The 12,809-nt window shown below is 46.2% G+C and overlaps 6 protein-coding genes across 6 annotated transcripts; 5 read left to right on the top strand and 1 right to left on the bottom strand.

Moving 5' to 3' along the window:
* The first annotated feature begins 2,085 nt into the window (after nt 1–2,085).
* On the top strand, nt 2,086–3,050 carry LOC131264730 (chymotrypsin-like). Its single transcript, XM_058267000.1, has 3 exons — nt 2,086–2,318; nt 2,390–2,786; nt 2,871–3,050. The coding sequence occupies exons 1-3, from the start codon at nt 2,086–2,088 to the stop codon at nt 3,048–3,050; spliced, it is 810 nt and encodes a 269-aa protein (XP_058122983.1).
* Nucleotides 3,051–3,380: 330 nt separating this feature from the next.
* Nucleotides 3,381–4,286, top strand: LOC131264729 (brachyurin-like). Its single transcript, XM_058266999.1, has 2 exons — nt 3,381–3,625; nt 3,698–4,286. The coding sequence occupies exons 1-2, from the start codon at nt 3,381–3,383 to the stop codon at nt 4,284–4,286; spliced, it is 834 nt and encodes a 277-aa protein (XP_058122982.1).
* Nucleotides 4,287–4,777: 491 nt separating this feature from the next.
* On the top strand, nt 4,778–5,819 carry LOC131265467 (collagenase-like). Its single transcript, XM_058267735.1, has 3 exons — nt 4,778–5,097; nt 5,179–5,575; nt 5,643–5,819. The coding sequence occupies exons 1-3, from the start codon at nt 4,778–4,780 to the stop codon at nt 5,817–5,819; spliced, it is 894 nt and encodes a 297-aa protein (XP_058123718.1).
* A 2,915-nt stretch (nt 5,820–8,734) lies between these two features.
* On the top strand, nt 8,735–9,768 carry LOC131265412 (collagenase-like). The gene is made up of 3 exons (XM_058267671.1): nt 8,735–9,048; nt 9,117–9,513; nt 9,589–9,768. Exons 1-3 carry the CDS (start codon nt 8,735–8,737, stop codon nt 9,766–9,768), a joined length of 891 nt encoding a protein of 296 aa, XP_058123654.1.
* A 337-nt stretch (nt 9,769–10,105) lies between these two features.
* On the top strand, nt 10,106–11,190 carry LOC131265829 (serine protease 1-like). The gene is made up of 3 exons (XM_058268160.1): nt 10,106–10,622; nt 10,702–10,943; nt 11,014–11,190. Exons 1-3 carry the CDS (start codon nt 10,106–10,108, stop codon nt 11,188–11,190), a joined length of 936 nt encoding a protein of 311 aa, XP_058124143.1.
* A 93-nt stretch (nt 11,191–11,283) lies between these two features.
* LOC131264728 (collagenase-like) lies at nt 11,284–12,314 on the bottom strand. Its single transcript, XM_058266997.1, has 3 exons — nt 11,998–12,314; nt 11,781–11,932; nt 11,284–11,714 (listed from the first exon to the last, which is right to left on the bottom strand). The coding sequence occupies exons 1-3, from the start codon at nt 12,312–12,314 to the stop codon at nt 11,284–11,286; spliced, it is 900 nt and encodes a 299-aa protein (XP_058122980.1).
* Between the last annotated feature and the right edge of the window lie 495 nt (nt 12,315–12,809).

Raw genomic sequence — 12,809 nt, 5'->3', positions numbered from 1 at the left:
TATGTGCACAGACCGGAGAAAAAAAAACGATAAAGATAAACGACGGGAGGATTATTTAGCTCATCACAGCTCACCGCAGCATCCCACCGCAATCAGCTTGTGTTTGCTGATAACGCACTTGCAATTCACTATTCACTTTCTTTCCTTTCCATTCGACGCAACTTAGCAACCGCACTTACACAAACCAACTCGATGGAGGAAGGAAGGAGCAAAAATCGCCGTTGGCGATATCGGTCCCGCAAGCCAACTATCGCACGCTTCTGCCCAACCTGCTCCGACGGAGGTCTTCAACAGACTGACAAACATCTTGACACAACAAAGATTCGACCTCGAAACGAGGTTTATTAAATAAACTTGTGAATGGGACGAAGGTACAGATACCTTGGTTCGTATTTTCTGCTGAAATAACAAATTGGTTAATAACTTCATGATCGCTTAACCGATTTGCACATGTGACCCCTCAAATGAAAATTCTTTTCAAAACAAACAACTTTGTAGAACAATGGATCCATCCATACTTTCTAGTTTTTGAGAAAACTAATTGTGTGGAAAAGAGACAGCACTCTACCGGGAACAAGGTTGATAAACCTCGATTACTGAAACGCAAAAAAAATCCAATTTGATAATAACTATTGATTCTTTCAACCGATTTTTATGATTGATGATTTAAAACCCATTCCAATTTTTATCGGATTTGTTCACGATGTCTGGTTTATTTTCTTCTCAAAAATGAAGATGCTAATTGTTTAACGAGGTATTCCTGTTATATGTTTATCGATAATATTTTAACTGTCAAAAATTTTCCCACGGTTTTCGGCTCGTTACATGGTATGCTGCGACATGTCTGTTGAATGACTTTGGTTTCTATTTAACAACAGAAACACTTGCGAATCTGACATCCGACTGTTGCGAAAGATTGCGGTCGTCTGGTGGAGCCTAAACATATAGCGTAAATGACCAAGGTGAATTAAACAAGCTGCAAATAACTTTGCATAAATGATTCCTTTGTTGGTAATAACTTTTTATTCCTTTCACCAATTTTTACAGTAGACCTCTCAAATGCAAGGTCTATTCTAGACCAACAACTTTTCCAAGTTAAGAATTTATCATTTAATCTACTTTACGAGGAAATTAGTTGCATGGATGCACCTAACCGGTAATTTGTTTACCGCTTCGACTACCGGTTCAAAGACCTTGGCGAAAACAAACCGAGATAAATTGAACATACTGCAAACACCTTGGTCATAATTTAAATTGGTAGCTTAACAACCAATTTGCCGATAAAGTTACGTTGCTGTCTCGATTTTCATGCTTAAATAGCTAAACTATTAACTCTATGGTGGAGGATCGAAAATACTACTCTCTGTAAGCCCCAAATCATTATTCTGATACCTAGCAGAACGATTCAACAAAAACTAAGAATAGGCTTTGTACAAGGGACTTTAATTGGAAAATAATATTAAAATTGAAAAAAAAACGTTTGCTTTTCTTTTTAACGCTGCAGGTTTCAAGGCACATGCGCATATCAGATAAAATAGAGATTATTTGGAAGCTCCATAGCAATCAGAATTTAAAAAAATTACCCTATTTCACACTTCTCTGTCTTCATAATCGATAAACTTGCTATGCTAATGCAAAGTAACTATTTAACATTCTTGTTGCAACTGGTCTAGCTTGTTTCTATTATGGCCCACCGGTACATCAATTTTAGTAACTTTCTTTTTTTAATATTCCTTAAAATAATTTAGAAACTACTAATTACATAGTTTGATAAGTGATGTCCTTTCGAGCAACGGCAGAATTACATGCATTTGTAAAATCTCCCGCGCTAAGGATAGTGCCTCACTTGTGGCGCATGTGACCGGGGATTCCACAAAACCACAAACACACTAGGCAAGCCTCTCTTCATGATTTGCAACTGAAAAAATGATAACCTCTAGACTTCTAGAGGATAAGAAAGTTATCTTTTTAAAACCAAGCATGGAACGATATCGTTATCTTGCAGCAGCTCCCTCGAAATTCTCTATCGGATGCTCAACAAAGCACTCTCAACATGAACCCCAGTACTCTGCTGACTGAACAACCATGAAGGTCGTACTGTTGTTGTCCGCTTTAGCCGTAGGCGGTGTGTTTGCTATCGGATCGCCATCCGATTCGGCAGAACCCAACTCGCGAATAGCCGGTGGCGAAGAAACCGATCCACGAGCGGTTCCCTTTATCGTCGGTATTCTGATTTCGGGTTCTAATAGACATGCCTTTTGCGCCGGCATTTTGATATCACCAACACACGTTCTTACGACGGCAAGCTGTGTTTCAAAGTAAAGGAACAATTCAACAAGGTTGATTTGGGAGGCCTGACCTGTATCAATTTTTTTACTTTCCTCAACAGTCAACCCATTCTTACAGTGCTTCTGGGGGCAAGTGATATGACCAGAATTCAGGAGTTCATCGGTGTGGCAAGCATTCTTATCCATCCTAACTACAGCTCGCTGTTGAACCGTGACGACGTTGCGATCCTTACCATGGACCGAGCGACGCCGCTGAATGAGTACATCCAGGTTGCAAATCTGCCACGATGGGGACACGTGGGCAACACGTTCAATGGGTTTGGAACCACCGTAAGCGGCTGGGGTAACACGGGCAACCGTGACAACGAACCCGTCCCCATACCTAATCTTAACTCGATCCGCACTCCGGTCATCAGCAACACCGTATGCGGCCTGTCACACAACTTCATTCGAGACGACCATATTTGTACCTCCGGGGATAATGGAGGTCCTTGCGACGTAAGTTTTCTTTAATCGTAATCTTTTTTTTTTTTTTGAACCAGCATGATCGTCTGTTATTTTCCTGATACCTATTCCCTTCAGGGCGACGATGGTGGTCCAGTCACGATAACGGACGCTGGCGAAACGATCGTCATCGGCATGCACTCTTTCCATTATAGCGGCCTGTTTGGATGCGATCGTGGCCGTTCGGCAGTCCATATCCGACTCACGAGCTACCTCAGCTGGATCGAAGCCAATTCGAACGCCATCATTCGAACATAACCGAAGGCATCGCTTTGAATCAGGAAGACGTGCGTCGTTAACCAAGTGCGTCATTGGCGCACTTTAACCGGATTAAGTACGTCCCAAAATTACCCCTCTGTATCTTATCGGTGCCAGAAGTAATAAAACAAGGAATCAGCAACCTTTCGCCTGATCACTTTGTGCGTTTGTTTGTGGGGGGTTGGGAGAACATTTGAGGGATTTAATGGGGCTCGCTTTCCCTGAGGTACCAAGGGACACCTAAGAAAATCTAAACTCGTAGTGCGTTCACAGACCGCGCATCGTACGGACGGAGTTTGAGCCAGAAAAGGAAGGAAAAAATAGTAAACCATGAAGTCGGCGTTTAGCACTGCCAGCGTGTGGTGTGCGGTGGTCAGCTGTATTATCGCGGTATGCATGGCCATTGACGTACAAACACCACCATCGGGACGTATCAGCGATGGACAGGTTGCGGCTCCGGGACAGTTTCCCTTTGTCGTCGGCATCCTTATTTCGGGAACATCCAGCCGATCTTTCTGCGGTGGAGCCCTGATCTCACGTCGATTCGTCCTCACAGCGGCGGCCTGTGTACAGGGGTAAGAGAACCGATTTGGGAGGTGATGTTGATTGAAGATGTTGTGCTAATCAGACAATTTTGGATCACGCAGAACCAACTCGTTCACCGTGCTGCTAGGGGCAACGGACATGACCCGTATCGAGCAGATCATTCCGGTGCTGAACATTCCCTCGCACATCATCGTCCATCCAGGATATAGCTCCCTGCTGAATCGAGACGACATCGCACTGGTTCAGCTGTCCCACGAGGCTAACCTGACTCCAACCGTGCAGGTGGCTAACTTACCGCGTCGCTACCATACGGCGTTCACGTTCAACGACTGGCCTGCGACGGTAGCCGGTTGGGGTAACACTGGAAACCGTGACAACGAGCCGATCCCGCTGCAGCGGCTCCTGTTCGCCACCGGTCCAGTTGTGTCCAACTTTGTCTGCGGCATTTCGCACAGCTTCATCCGCGATGGCAACATCTGCAGTTCGACTGACAACGGTGGACCGTGCAATGGTGATGAAGGTGGTCCAGTTTGGGTGACGGAAGGGGGCGAAACGTTCATCATCGGTGTCCACTCGTTCCACTACGATGGATTGTTTGGCTGCGATCGCGGCCGATCGTCGGTCCACACACGCCTCACGGAATATCTGGATTGGATCCAAGCCAATACCGACGTCGTCATTCGTGCGTAAATATTCGAAGCAATCGAAAAATATAAAAGTCCGTTAATTTCCCTCAAATTGGCAGTTCTGTCATTGCGAATACGAAAAAAAACTATTAAATATAATAATTGAAACGGAGTTTCCGGTGTTGCCATTTTCTACAGTTGAATAATTTTATACAACAAAACAGCATTATATAGACCGAAATTAAATTTCAAATACACAAAGCTTTCGTTCAATCTCAAATATCACTGTTAATCAATTAAACACCCAATAAATGTATTATTAGTAACAGGCGATAAACGGTAGCTGTAACCTATCTTATCGAAAGCAAAAATGGGCTTTCCAAGGGTGTCTGATGGCAAAAGCAGTCTCACGATGTTTTAACACGGCTTGGGGCCAACGTGTGGGGTAGAGATTTGGCAAATCTAATCGGCACCAATCGTTATAGCCCTTCTATAAAACGTGTAACATACGATGGTGACTGGCCTAGTTGCTTGTCGTCCTGCGAAGAGGTAACTATGAAGCTGTTCGTTGTGCTTGCGTTGACTGCCTACGTGCTGGGAGTGGCCTACTCCAGTCCCGTCGATCCACGTACGATCGATTGGACGCTGGTGCGTACCCTCCACCAGACGGATGCCATCCGGGCTAAGCAAGGACTTCCGCCTCTAACGGACGACGAAGTTCGTTCGTCGCGTGTCGCCGATGGACAGATCGCGAGTCCTACTCAGTTCCCTTGGGCTGCCGGTGTTCTCATCTCCGGATCATCGTCGCACAGTTTCTGCAGTGGAGTGTTGATCTCTCGCCGCCATGTTCTCACCGCGGCCGTGTGCATTTCTGGGTGAGAACGAGTGTTGAAATATCTGGTCATTATGCGAATGAGATCTGACTATGTTCAACCGATTGTCATTGCTTGTTGCAGATCACCAACGCTTACCGTTCTCTTGGGCGCATCCGACATGACCCGCATTGAGGAGTTCATCCCGGTGTCGAACATCCTGTCGCATCCGAACTACAGCTCCTTCTTCAACCGGGACGACATCGCCATTCTGACGTTGTCGAATGAGGCTCCCCTCCGCGATACGATTCGTCCGGTAGAACTCCCTCGCTTCAGCGATGTGGGCAATAGCTTCAACAACTGGGCTGCCACGACCGCCGGCTGGGGCAATACGGGTCGTCGCGAGAACGAACCGATCCCCATCCCAAATCTGTACTTTGCCGTCGATTCAGTCAACTCCAACTTTGTCTGCGGATTGTCGCACACGTTTATCCGCGATACCCATATTTGTACCTCGACCGACAACGGAGGCCCATGCAACGTGAGTCAATCAAAAACTGTATGTCGTGCTTCGTAAAATGACCCTGTTTGTACCGTCTTTTCTCTAGGGTGATGAAGGAGGCCCAGTGACAGTCAGTGAGGGTGGCCGCACGTTCCTCGTCGGCATTCACTCGTTCCACTTCTCCGGACTGTTCGGATGCGATCGTGGCCGATCCGCTGTGCATACCCGTATCACCGAGTACCTGGGATGGATTCAACAGAACTCGGATGCAGTCATTCAGTAAAACAGTGAGGCAACGTATGGGGCTTGTAGAGATTTTCTCAGCAAAGCTTCTACAGAGCGTCATCAAAAGAACTTTTGTAAATACATAAGCTATGAGACAATAAACCATCTAGATCTCAGCTCAATAGCATACAACACCTATTGAGCCGCAGATTTTCTTATCTTAGCCTGCAAACGAATGCTTTCACGAGTAGCATTTTGATAAAATACATTTTGATAAAACGAATAGGCCGTGGCTGCTACACTGATAACGTATAAGAAATGGATTTTTCAGTAGATCCCCACAGTACGCTATACTCGATATACGCGAATACGCAATACGCGATTTTTTTACAAATGACAACTCGTAGCGTTTATCGTTCTTTGCGAATATGGAGTGTCCGCGACAGCCGAGCGGGAGCTCCGGTTACAAAATCGGCCCACGAGCGCCCAGGGCTGACCACCTCGACCTTCCCCTGTGCGAGAGGACTAACTATCCACGTACACATAGGATATAAGTCTTATAAGCCCTTAACGAGCAGGCATGGCCAATAAGGTCGTTACGCCAAGAAGAAGAAGAAGGGTTAACCGTTGCAGCTTGAGTTCTGATTAGTCAATTTTGCTTTGTTTGGTAGAGTGAAGTTTTTAAAACTGCAACGACCTGAATTACACACGGCCTGAATCAATACACGACCACAATCAACAGTGCGTACCATTATCCAAAGCAAAGATATTCTGTGGAATTCTGCAAACGGAGTATGGCCACTTGGAAACGTAATGAGTTAATAGAAGAAATGGAACACCTATTAGTGATTTGGATAGAAGATATGTTAAACAAGCGGTTTCCTCTCAGTGTCAACTCTTCGATATGAAGTATAAACGATATGGCAGAGGAAATCCGCAATACGCTAAAACTCGACATACGCTATAGCGTTTGGTCCCAAACATTAGCGTAAAGCAGGGACCTACTGTATTCGTTAATGGGTTGTTTAAGTCCTGCGGCTCATCTCATCGCCAGGTCATGCGAACATGGCATCACCCTGGAGGAGGAAATACATTTAAGAGTATTTACTAGAAGGAATTGCAAAATCGCAAAATAGACAAGTGGTATGACGGAATCGCAGTCAATTTCTATATCAATTATCGTAGGGGCGTGCGTTGTACCTAAGTTTCGTAATCCCAACACAGCTCGGTTCGTCTATATTGACAACGAAGCCAATAGCCTTTACGAAGAATAATTCACTATAGTTCCATGTACACGTATTCTTTTGTTATTGTATTGATGCACCCACATTTAATGGTAAAGTTTAGAAAACAAGTTAAAAAAGTTCATTCAAATGCACCGACTATCAATGGCTCTTTCTATAAAACTTCTCTGTGCTGTGTCACTTTCTGTATTTTATAAACATTTTTTTGAAACGTCGATTTGAATTCTCTTCTCTCCTTTTTTCCGGTCGCTTCCGATGTCCCTCATGTTCTGCTAAACTTGATCTATCCACCGAGCTCGCTGGGCTCATCGTCATCTCACGGGTAGCAAGTGAGCACGTACTTGGTGGGGGATAAGTCCGACTTGCACCATCCAACGGATAATGCCAGCCTTCGCCACCGTCAGAATGACCGGCCCGCCATACAACTCAGCTAGCTCGTGGTTATAGAGGAAAACTGGTCTTGTCAGAGTGCGGTATAATGCGCACTTCAAGCGTGGGAGAAGCCATCTGGACTTCAGGAGTTTGTGGAACCCATAGTAGGTAGGATTCTCCTGAAAAATGCACCTCCGAGTTTCGCAACTTACGGTGTCCGAAGTTACGACAGTGCCGAACTAACAAAACTCCTGCACTACCTCAAGTTCGTCGTCGTCAACCGATACACTGCTCCCCAGCACAAGGGGTGGGTGTTGATTTGAATTATTTTGTTTGTTTGTTTTGCGATCATTGTGGGGATTATTTGGGGAATCGGTTTATCTGTTCATTGCTTCGGACAACCGAGAGTCTACTGTTTATGAACGGTTGACTCAAAGTAAATTGGCCAAATATCTTATCAGCTGTATGACCAAATCATGCATTCTTCCATTTACTATGGTTTTTTTTAAATCCATATGCTCGGAACTTTATAACGCTCGGTTGCACTTTTAAATGTGTAGTTTTAAAAAATGCTGGATTTTAGATGGATTACCTAAGGTGTTTTGAACGTTCCTTCATATCCGTGTGGGGCATGTAAAAAATTCGAGCATTGATTTTTAATATCGGACATCCTCTTTGAAGTATCGGTGGACAATTTAAAACACATTTAACACTAGTAAAGGAGAGTGATTAATTATGCTTTAGTTTTAGAAATTTAGAAAACGAATAATTTTCGAACGAAAAACCTATCAATAGTTCGGATGAAGCGTTTCGATATTTCGTTAAATGAGTACTCCTAACGCTTATGATGTTGAAATACAGGATGAGTTAAAATTGAGACAATTTGTTCCGTGTGTATTTAAAAACTTGATTCATGTACGATGAAGCTCGACACTTGCATACAATCGCTGGAAAAGCTTTAGAAAGCTTCGAACTGAACGAAAACACAAGCATACTCGGCAAGAGCGATGTAAGGACAAATAGAGATATCGTTCAAGGTTACAATTTAGTTAAGCATATCACCACACAGGATGTTGAGCGACAAGCCCCTTTAAATGCGCGTCTGTTCATTAAAAAAAGTCGTCTTTTCATAATGTGTTTGCTTCCTTATCAACAACTGCTACGGAAGGAGCAAGATGATGTTATCATGCTGATCGATAAGGGAACCACAGACACACAGAAAACAGCGTCACAGAAGCACCCATTCAGTGATCAAGATATGATAAACGAATAAAATGGGCACACTTTGGTGGCCTGTCGCACAGTTACACTCCAGTGGTATAGAGCTGTAAGTAAACCAGGGTTGCTAAAATTCAATATGAAGTTGATACTGCTCCTAGTGTCCATCGTGTTGACTACGGTCAATGGAATCGCTGTTGATCCAAGCACGATCGATTGGACGCTGGTGCGTACACTCCAGCAAACGGACGCCATCCGGGCTAAGCAAGGACTTCCGCCTCTAACGGATGACGAAGTTCGCTCGTCGCGTATCGCTGATGGACAGATCGCGAGTCCTACTCAGTTCCCTTGGGCTGCCGGTGTTCTCATCTCCGGATCATCGTCGCATAGTTTCTGCAGTGGAGTGTTGATCTCTCGCCGCCATGTTCTCACCGCGGCCGTGTGCATTTCTGGGTAAGGCCATCCCACCCAATTGTGCCACTAACATATTTGAAGACTATTTGAATGGTTGTTCGTTCCAGATCCAACACTCTAACTGTTCTGCTAGGTGCCTCCGATATGACCCGAGTCGAGGAATTTATCGCTGTGACGGGCATCCTGTCGCATCCGAACTACAGCTCCTTCTTCAACCGGGACGATATCGCCATCCTGACCCTTGCCCACGAAGCTCCGATCCGTGACACGATCCGTCCGGTGGACCTACCACGCCGCAGCCAAGTCAACGCTGACTTCAACAACTGGGCGGCCACAACTGCTGGTTGGGGCAATACTGGACGCCGTGACAATGAGCCAATTCCCACGCAAGCCCTACAGTTCGCCGTCGACTCCGTAACAACCAACTTTGTCTGTGGATTGTCCCACACGTTCATCCGCGGAACGCACATCTGTACCCGTACCGACAACGGTGGAGCGTGCAATGTACGATTGCTCAGTTGATTGTCTGATCGTTCATTCGTTTCAAAACTTTCAATCATATCCTTTCCTTTTTCACAGGGAGACGAAGGTGGTCCAGTGACCGTCTCCGAGAGTGGCCGTACGTTCCTCGTCGGTATCCATTCCTTCCACTTCTCCGGCCTGTTCGGATGTGATCGTGGCCGACCGTCGGTACATACACGCATTACGGAGTACCTTGATTGGATTCAGCAAAACTCGGATGCCATAATTGAGCCGTGAGGGCCACGGCGACGCAGTGACTGGATCCCAGTGAGCCTTACGAAAATTTGACAAACAATCGAATGTGCGACGGAATTCTGGAATAAATCATTCCTTTCTCTTATCAGTTGTAGCAAACACCTGGCCGTTGAGTTTGTTTGGTGTTGGGCCAATTTTTTGAAAGAATGCGTCACTGACGTCGAAAGGGGGAGCTGAGGTCTTTATGAATTAAACTTCAACCGAAACCACGTACCGATAAGATTATCAACACAATGGATGTATGCTTATGATTGCTGATGGCTCCATATATACACCCATGCTCAGCTAATCCACGCTCAGTCTGTCGCGTCCGGTAACGATGAAGTTCCTATCAGCGTCGATAGTCCTGCTAGTGCTAGGCGTGGCCGCCACGCAGGCGACCATTACGAGCCTCAAAGATATCAACTGGGCGGAGGTGCGTCCAGTGCAGGAGAGTCCCCAGTTCAAGGCCAATCGGGCGTCCAGCTTTGTCGATCGCTTTTTGGCGAACATCGAGCCAGTGCAGGCCCTACCACCGCCCGTTAAGAGCTCACGCATCAACAATGGCGTCGTCGTCGGCCCAACCGATGTGCCGTACATCGTAGGTGTTCTGGTTTCCGTGGTCCATGGCACGTACTTCTGTGGCGGTGTGCTGGTATCCCGCACGCATGTTCTTACGTCGGGAACGTGCGTCGAGGGGCATTCATCGATCACGGTTCTGCTCGGTGCCAGCGATATCACGCGGGCTCAGGACTTCGTTCTCGTAGAACATGTGCGAGTACATCCCGATTTCAGTTCGTTCTTCCAGTCGAACGATCTTGCCATCCTGACCTTAAGCCGCGCACCACGATTCGGCGGTAAACAAAACGAACGGCCGGACCATATCCCGAACCCCGAGTACTAACGTGAAACGTTACTTCTTTCCATTCATTTTAGATCAAATTCAAGTAGCACGTCTTCCGCGCCGTTCCCAGGTCGGGGAGTCGTTCAACAGCGTTTGGACCACGATTAGCGGCTGGGGAGAGACGGCATCCAACACCGGTGAGGCACTGCCGATGCAGCAGCTACGTTCAGTTCGCTCCCAAGTCATCTCCAACTTTAGCTGCACGATCAGTTTCCCGCTGTACCTGCGCTCCTCGAATGTTTGCACGTCCTCCGATGGAGGCGCTCCTTGTGTGGTGAGTAATGCAACGAAGGCATTACGAAAATCGTTCTGCTCTGAAAGCAAACATATTTCTCTTCTTACAGGGTGACGAAGGTGGTCCAGTAACGGTTGTTGAAGGCGATGGACAGTCGACGGTGATCGCTATCCACTCTTACACGTACTCGCGCGGATGTACGCGCAGCTGGCCGGCGGTTCATACCCGTGTCACCGATTACCTCAACTGGATCGAGATCTACACCGGCGCTAATATTCGTGCATAAAATCGCAACAAATAAATTCAACGATTGCAGTAATTCTTATTTTTATTTCCCAACGTTCATGGGCGAACTATCGATGACTATTTAGGATTAGTACTAGTCCCAGTTATCCATGATGACGACGTCGGAGTTTGCCTCGATCCAATCGAGATACTCCGTGATACGTGTGTGCACTGATGGGCGCCCTATTCCGCATCCAAGGAACGACGTGAACGAGTACAGTCCGATCAAAAAGGTACGCCCGGTCAGGACGTCCACGGTGGTTAGTGGACCACCTTCATCACCCGCACAGGCACTTCCACTGTCGCCGGTGATGCAGATGTGCTGGTCGTTGATTTGGAACGGAAACGAAACGCCACAGTTGAAGTTGCTCATCACGTGGTTACGCACCAGGCGCAGATTGTTCAGAGGAAGCGCCTCATTAGTGTTCGACGCCGTGCGGCCCCAGCCGGAGATCGAAGCGAGCTGATTAACGAAGGTCATACCACGCTGGCGACGATTCGGAAGCGTTACAGGGCGAATGTTGTCTGAAAGAACGGGGAAGCGTTAGACTCAGACAAGGGTACTTTTATACTTCACCATATCGTATTTACCATTAAGTCGTACCGCTCGATTCAATCGGAGCAAAGCGATGTCGTTGTTGCTAGGCGATGGATGCACTATAATCTGCGATACTGCGATGAATTCTCCAGCTTGGTTGATCTGTGCCGCATCCAGTAGAACCGTGATCGAAAGCTCTCTATCACTGAAGGACAAAAATCGTAGTTGTGAAATGATTCTCCAACCAAAATCCCACCCGCCTGTACCTACCCATCGACACACGTGGCAGCAGTAAGGACAAAGTGTTCCGAAATCAGCGCACCACCGCAGAAGTAGGTGGCAAATTCTTCACTTATCAAGATGGCGGCCGCATACGGAATGTCACCGCGAGCCACCGTTACACCATTGATGATACGCTGGGACCGATCGGCATGTGGATCGTATGGCGTGCGATTTTCATTTGAACGAGGATAGGTGGACTTTTCACGGATCGAACGAACCGTCGACCAATCGATATCCTCCGGGCGGGTGATCGTTGCCGCCTGTACGGCAACGAGCAAACACAAACCAAAGGCAATGACTCGCATGTCTCTCGTGGCACACTCCAACGTTGGAACTAATTACCGGAATGGATTTCTCCAATTGTTTTAACATTCACTTCACCTGCATGGTCTTAGTTTTCTTGAAGTGATTTTTCGATAAGATTGTAATGCCCAATAAAAATTATCATACTGTACAATACACCCCCGGGGGGAGTTTAATTGCGTATGCAGAATCTCACGGTAATCTGTGAGTTTATTTTTCTTTTAATGAAAGTGGACCATATGCGAGATAAAAGACGCAGGTGTTGAATGGTTTCCACATTCACTCGTCGTTCAGCTATTTCATTCTTCAAATAGACCTTGTAACCTAATTAGCCTTCTTCCAGTTATAAATGTTGTTGTAGATGTAATACCGATTGTACGAAGCATTCGAAAGGCATGAACGGTTTCTGATCGGTCGTTGGATAACCATTGAAATAATCTTCATTGTTTTTGTTACTACTTATTGTTACTCAAAGTTTACTATTTAGAGATTTTTGT

The sequence above is a fragment of the Anopheles coustani genome, chromosome 2 (assembly GCF_943734705.1).
Source record: "Anopheles coustani chromosome 2, idAnoCousDA_361_x.2, whole genome shotgun sequence".
In the NCBI taxonomy this organism is placed as follows: Eukaryota; Metazoa; Arthropoda; class Insecta; order Diptera; family Culicidae; genus Anopheles; species Anopheles coustani.
Note: the sequence above shows the minus strand (reverse complement) of the source record. Positions and strands in the feature narration are given on the sequence as shown.

Bases quoted from the DNA above. Each gene is read 5' to 3' on its own strand.
- LOC131264730 (XM_058267000.1), top strand. From the start codon at position 2,086: ATGAAGGTCGTACTGTTGTTGTCCGCTTTAGCCGTAGGCGGTGTGTTT. The intron at 2,319-2,389 runs GTAAAGGAACAA...TTTCCTCAACAG, and splicing joins ACGGCAAGCTGTGTTTCAAA to TCAACCCATTCTTACAGTGC. The intron at 2,787-2,870 runs GTAAGTTTTCTT...TATTCCCTTCAG, and splicing joins ATAATGGAGGTCCTTGCGAC to GGCGACGATGGTGGTCCAGT.
- LOC131264729 (XM_058266999.1), top strand. From the start codon at position 3,381: ATGAAGTCGGCGTTTAGCACTGCCAGCGTGTGGTGTGCGGTGGTCAGC. The intron at 3,626-3,697 runs GTAAGAGAACCG...TGGATCACGCAG, and splicing joins GCGGCGGCCTGTGTACAGGG to AACCAACTCGTTCACCGTGC.
- LOC131265467 (XM_058267735.1), top strand. From the start codon at position 4,778: ATGAAGCTGTTCGTTGTGCTTGCGTTGACTGCCTACGTGCTGGGAGTG. The intron at 5,098-5,178 runs GTGAGAACGAGT...TGCTTGTTGCAG, and splicing joins GCGGCCGTGTGCATTTCTGG to ATCACCAACGCTTACCGTTC. The intron at 5,576-5,642 runs GTGAGTCAATCA...TCTTTTCTCTAG, and splicing joins ACAACGGAGGCCCATGCAAC to GGTGATGAAGGAGGCCCAGT.
- LOC131265412 (XM_058267671.1), top strand. From the start codon at position 8,735: ATGAAGTTGATACTGCTCCTAGTGTCCATCGTGTTGACTACGGTCAAT. The intron at 9,049-9,116 runs GTAAGGCCATCC...TGTTCGTTCCAG, and splicing joins GCGGCCGTGTGCATTTCTGG to ATCCAACACTCTAACTGTTC. The intron at 9,514-9,588 runs GTACGATTGCTC...CCTTTTTCACAG, and splicing joins ACAACGGTGGAGCGTGCAAT to GGAGACGAAGGTGGTCCAGT.
- LOC131265829 (XM_058268160.1), top strand. From the start codon at position 10,106: ATGAAGTTCCTATCAGCGTCGATAGTCCTGCTAGTGCTAGGCGTGGCC. The intron at 10,623-10,701 runs GTAAACAAAACG...CATTCATTTTAG, and splicing joins CCGCGCACCACGATTCGGCG to ATCAAATTCAAGTAGCACGT. The intron at 10,944-11,013 runs GTGAGTAATGCA...CTCTTCTTACAG, and splicing joins ATGGAGGCGCTCCTTGTGTG to GGTGACGAAGGTGGTCCAGT.
- LOC131264728 (XM_058266997.1), bottom strand. From the start codon at position 12,314: ATGCGAGTCATTGCCTTTGGTTTGTGTTTGCTCGTTGCCGTACAGGCG. The intron at 11,933-11,997 runs GTAGGTACAGGC...TTTGTCCTTCAG, and splicing joins GCTGCCACGTGTGTCGATGG to TGATAGAGAGCTTTCGATCA. The intron at 11,715-11,780 runs GTAAATACGATA...CCGTTCTTTCAG, and splicing joins TCGAGCGGTACGACTTAATG to ACAACATTCGCCCTGTAACG.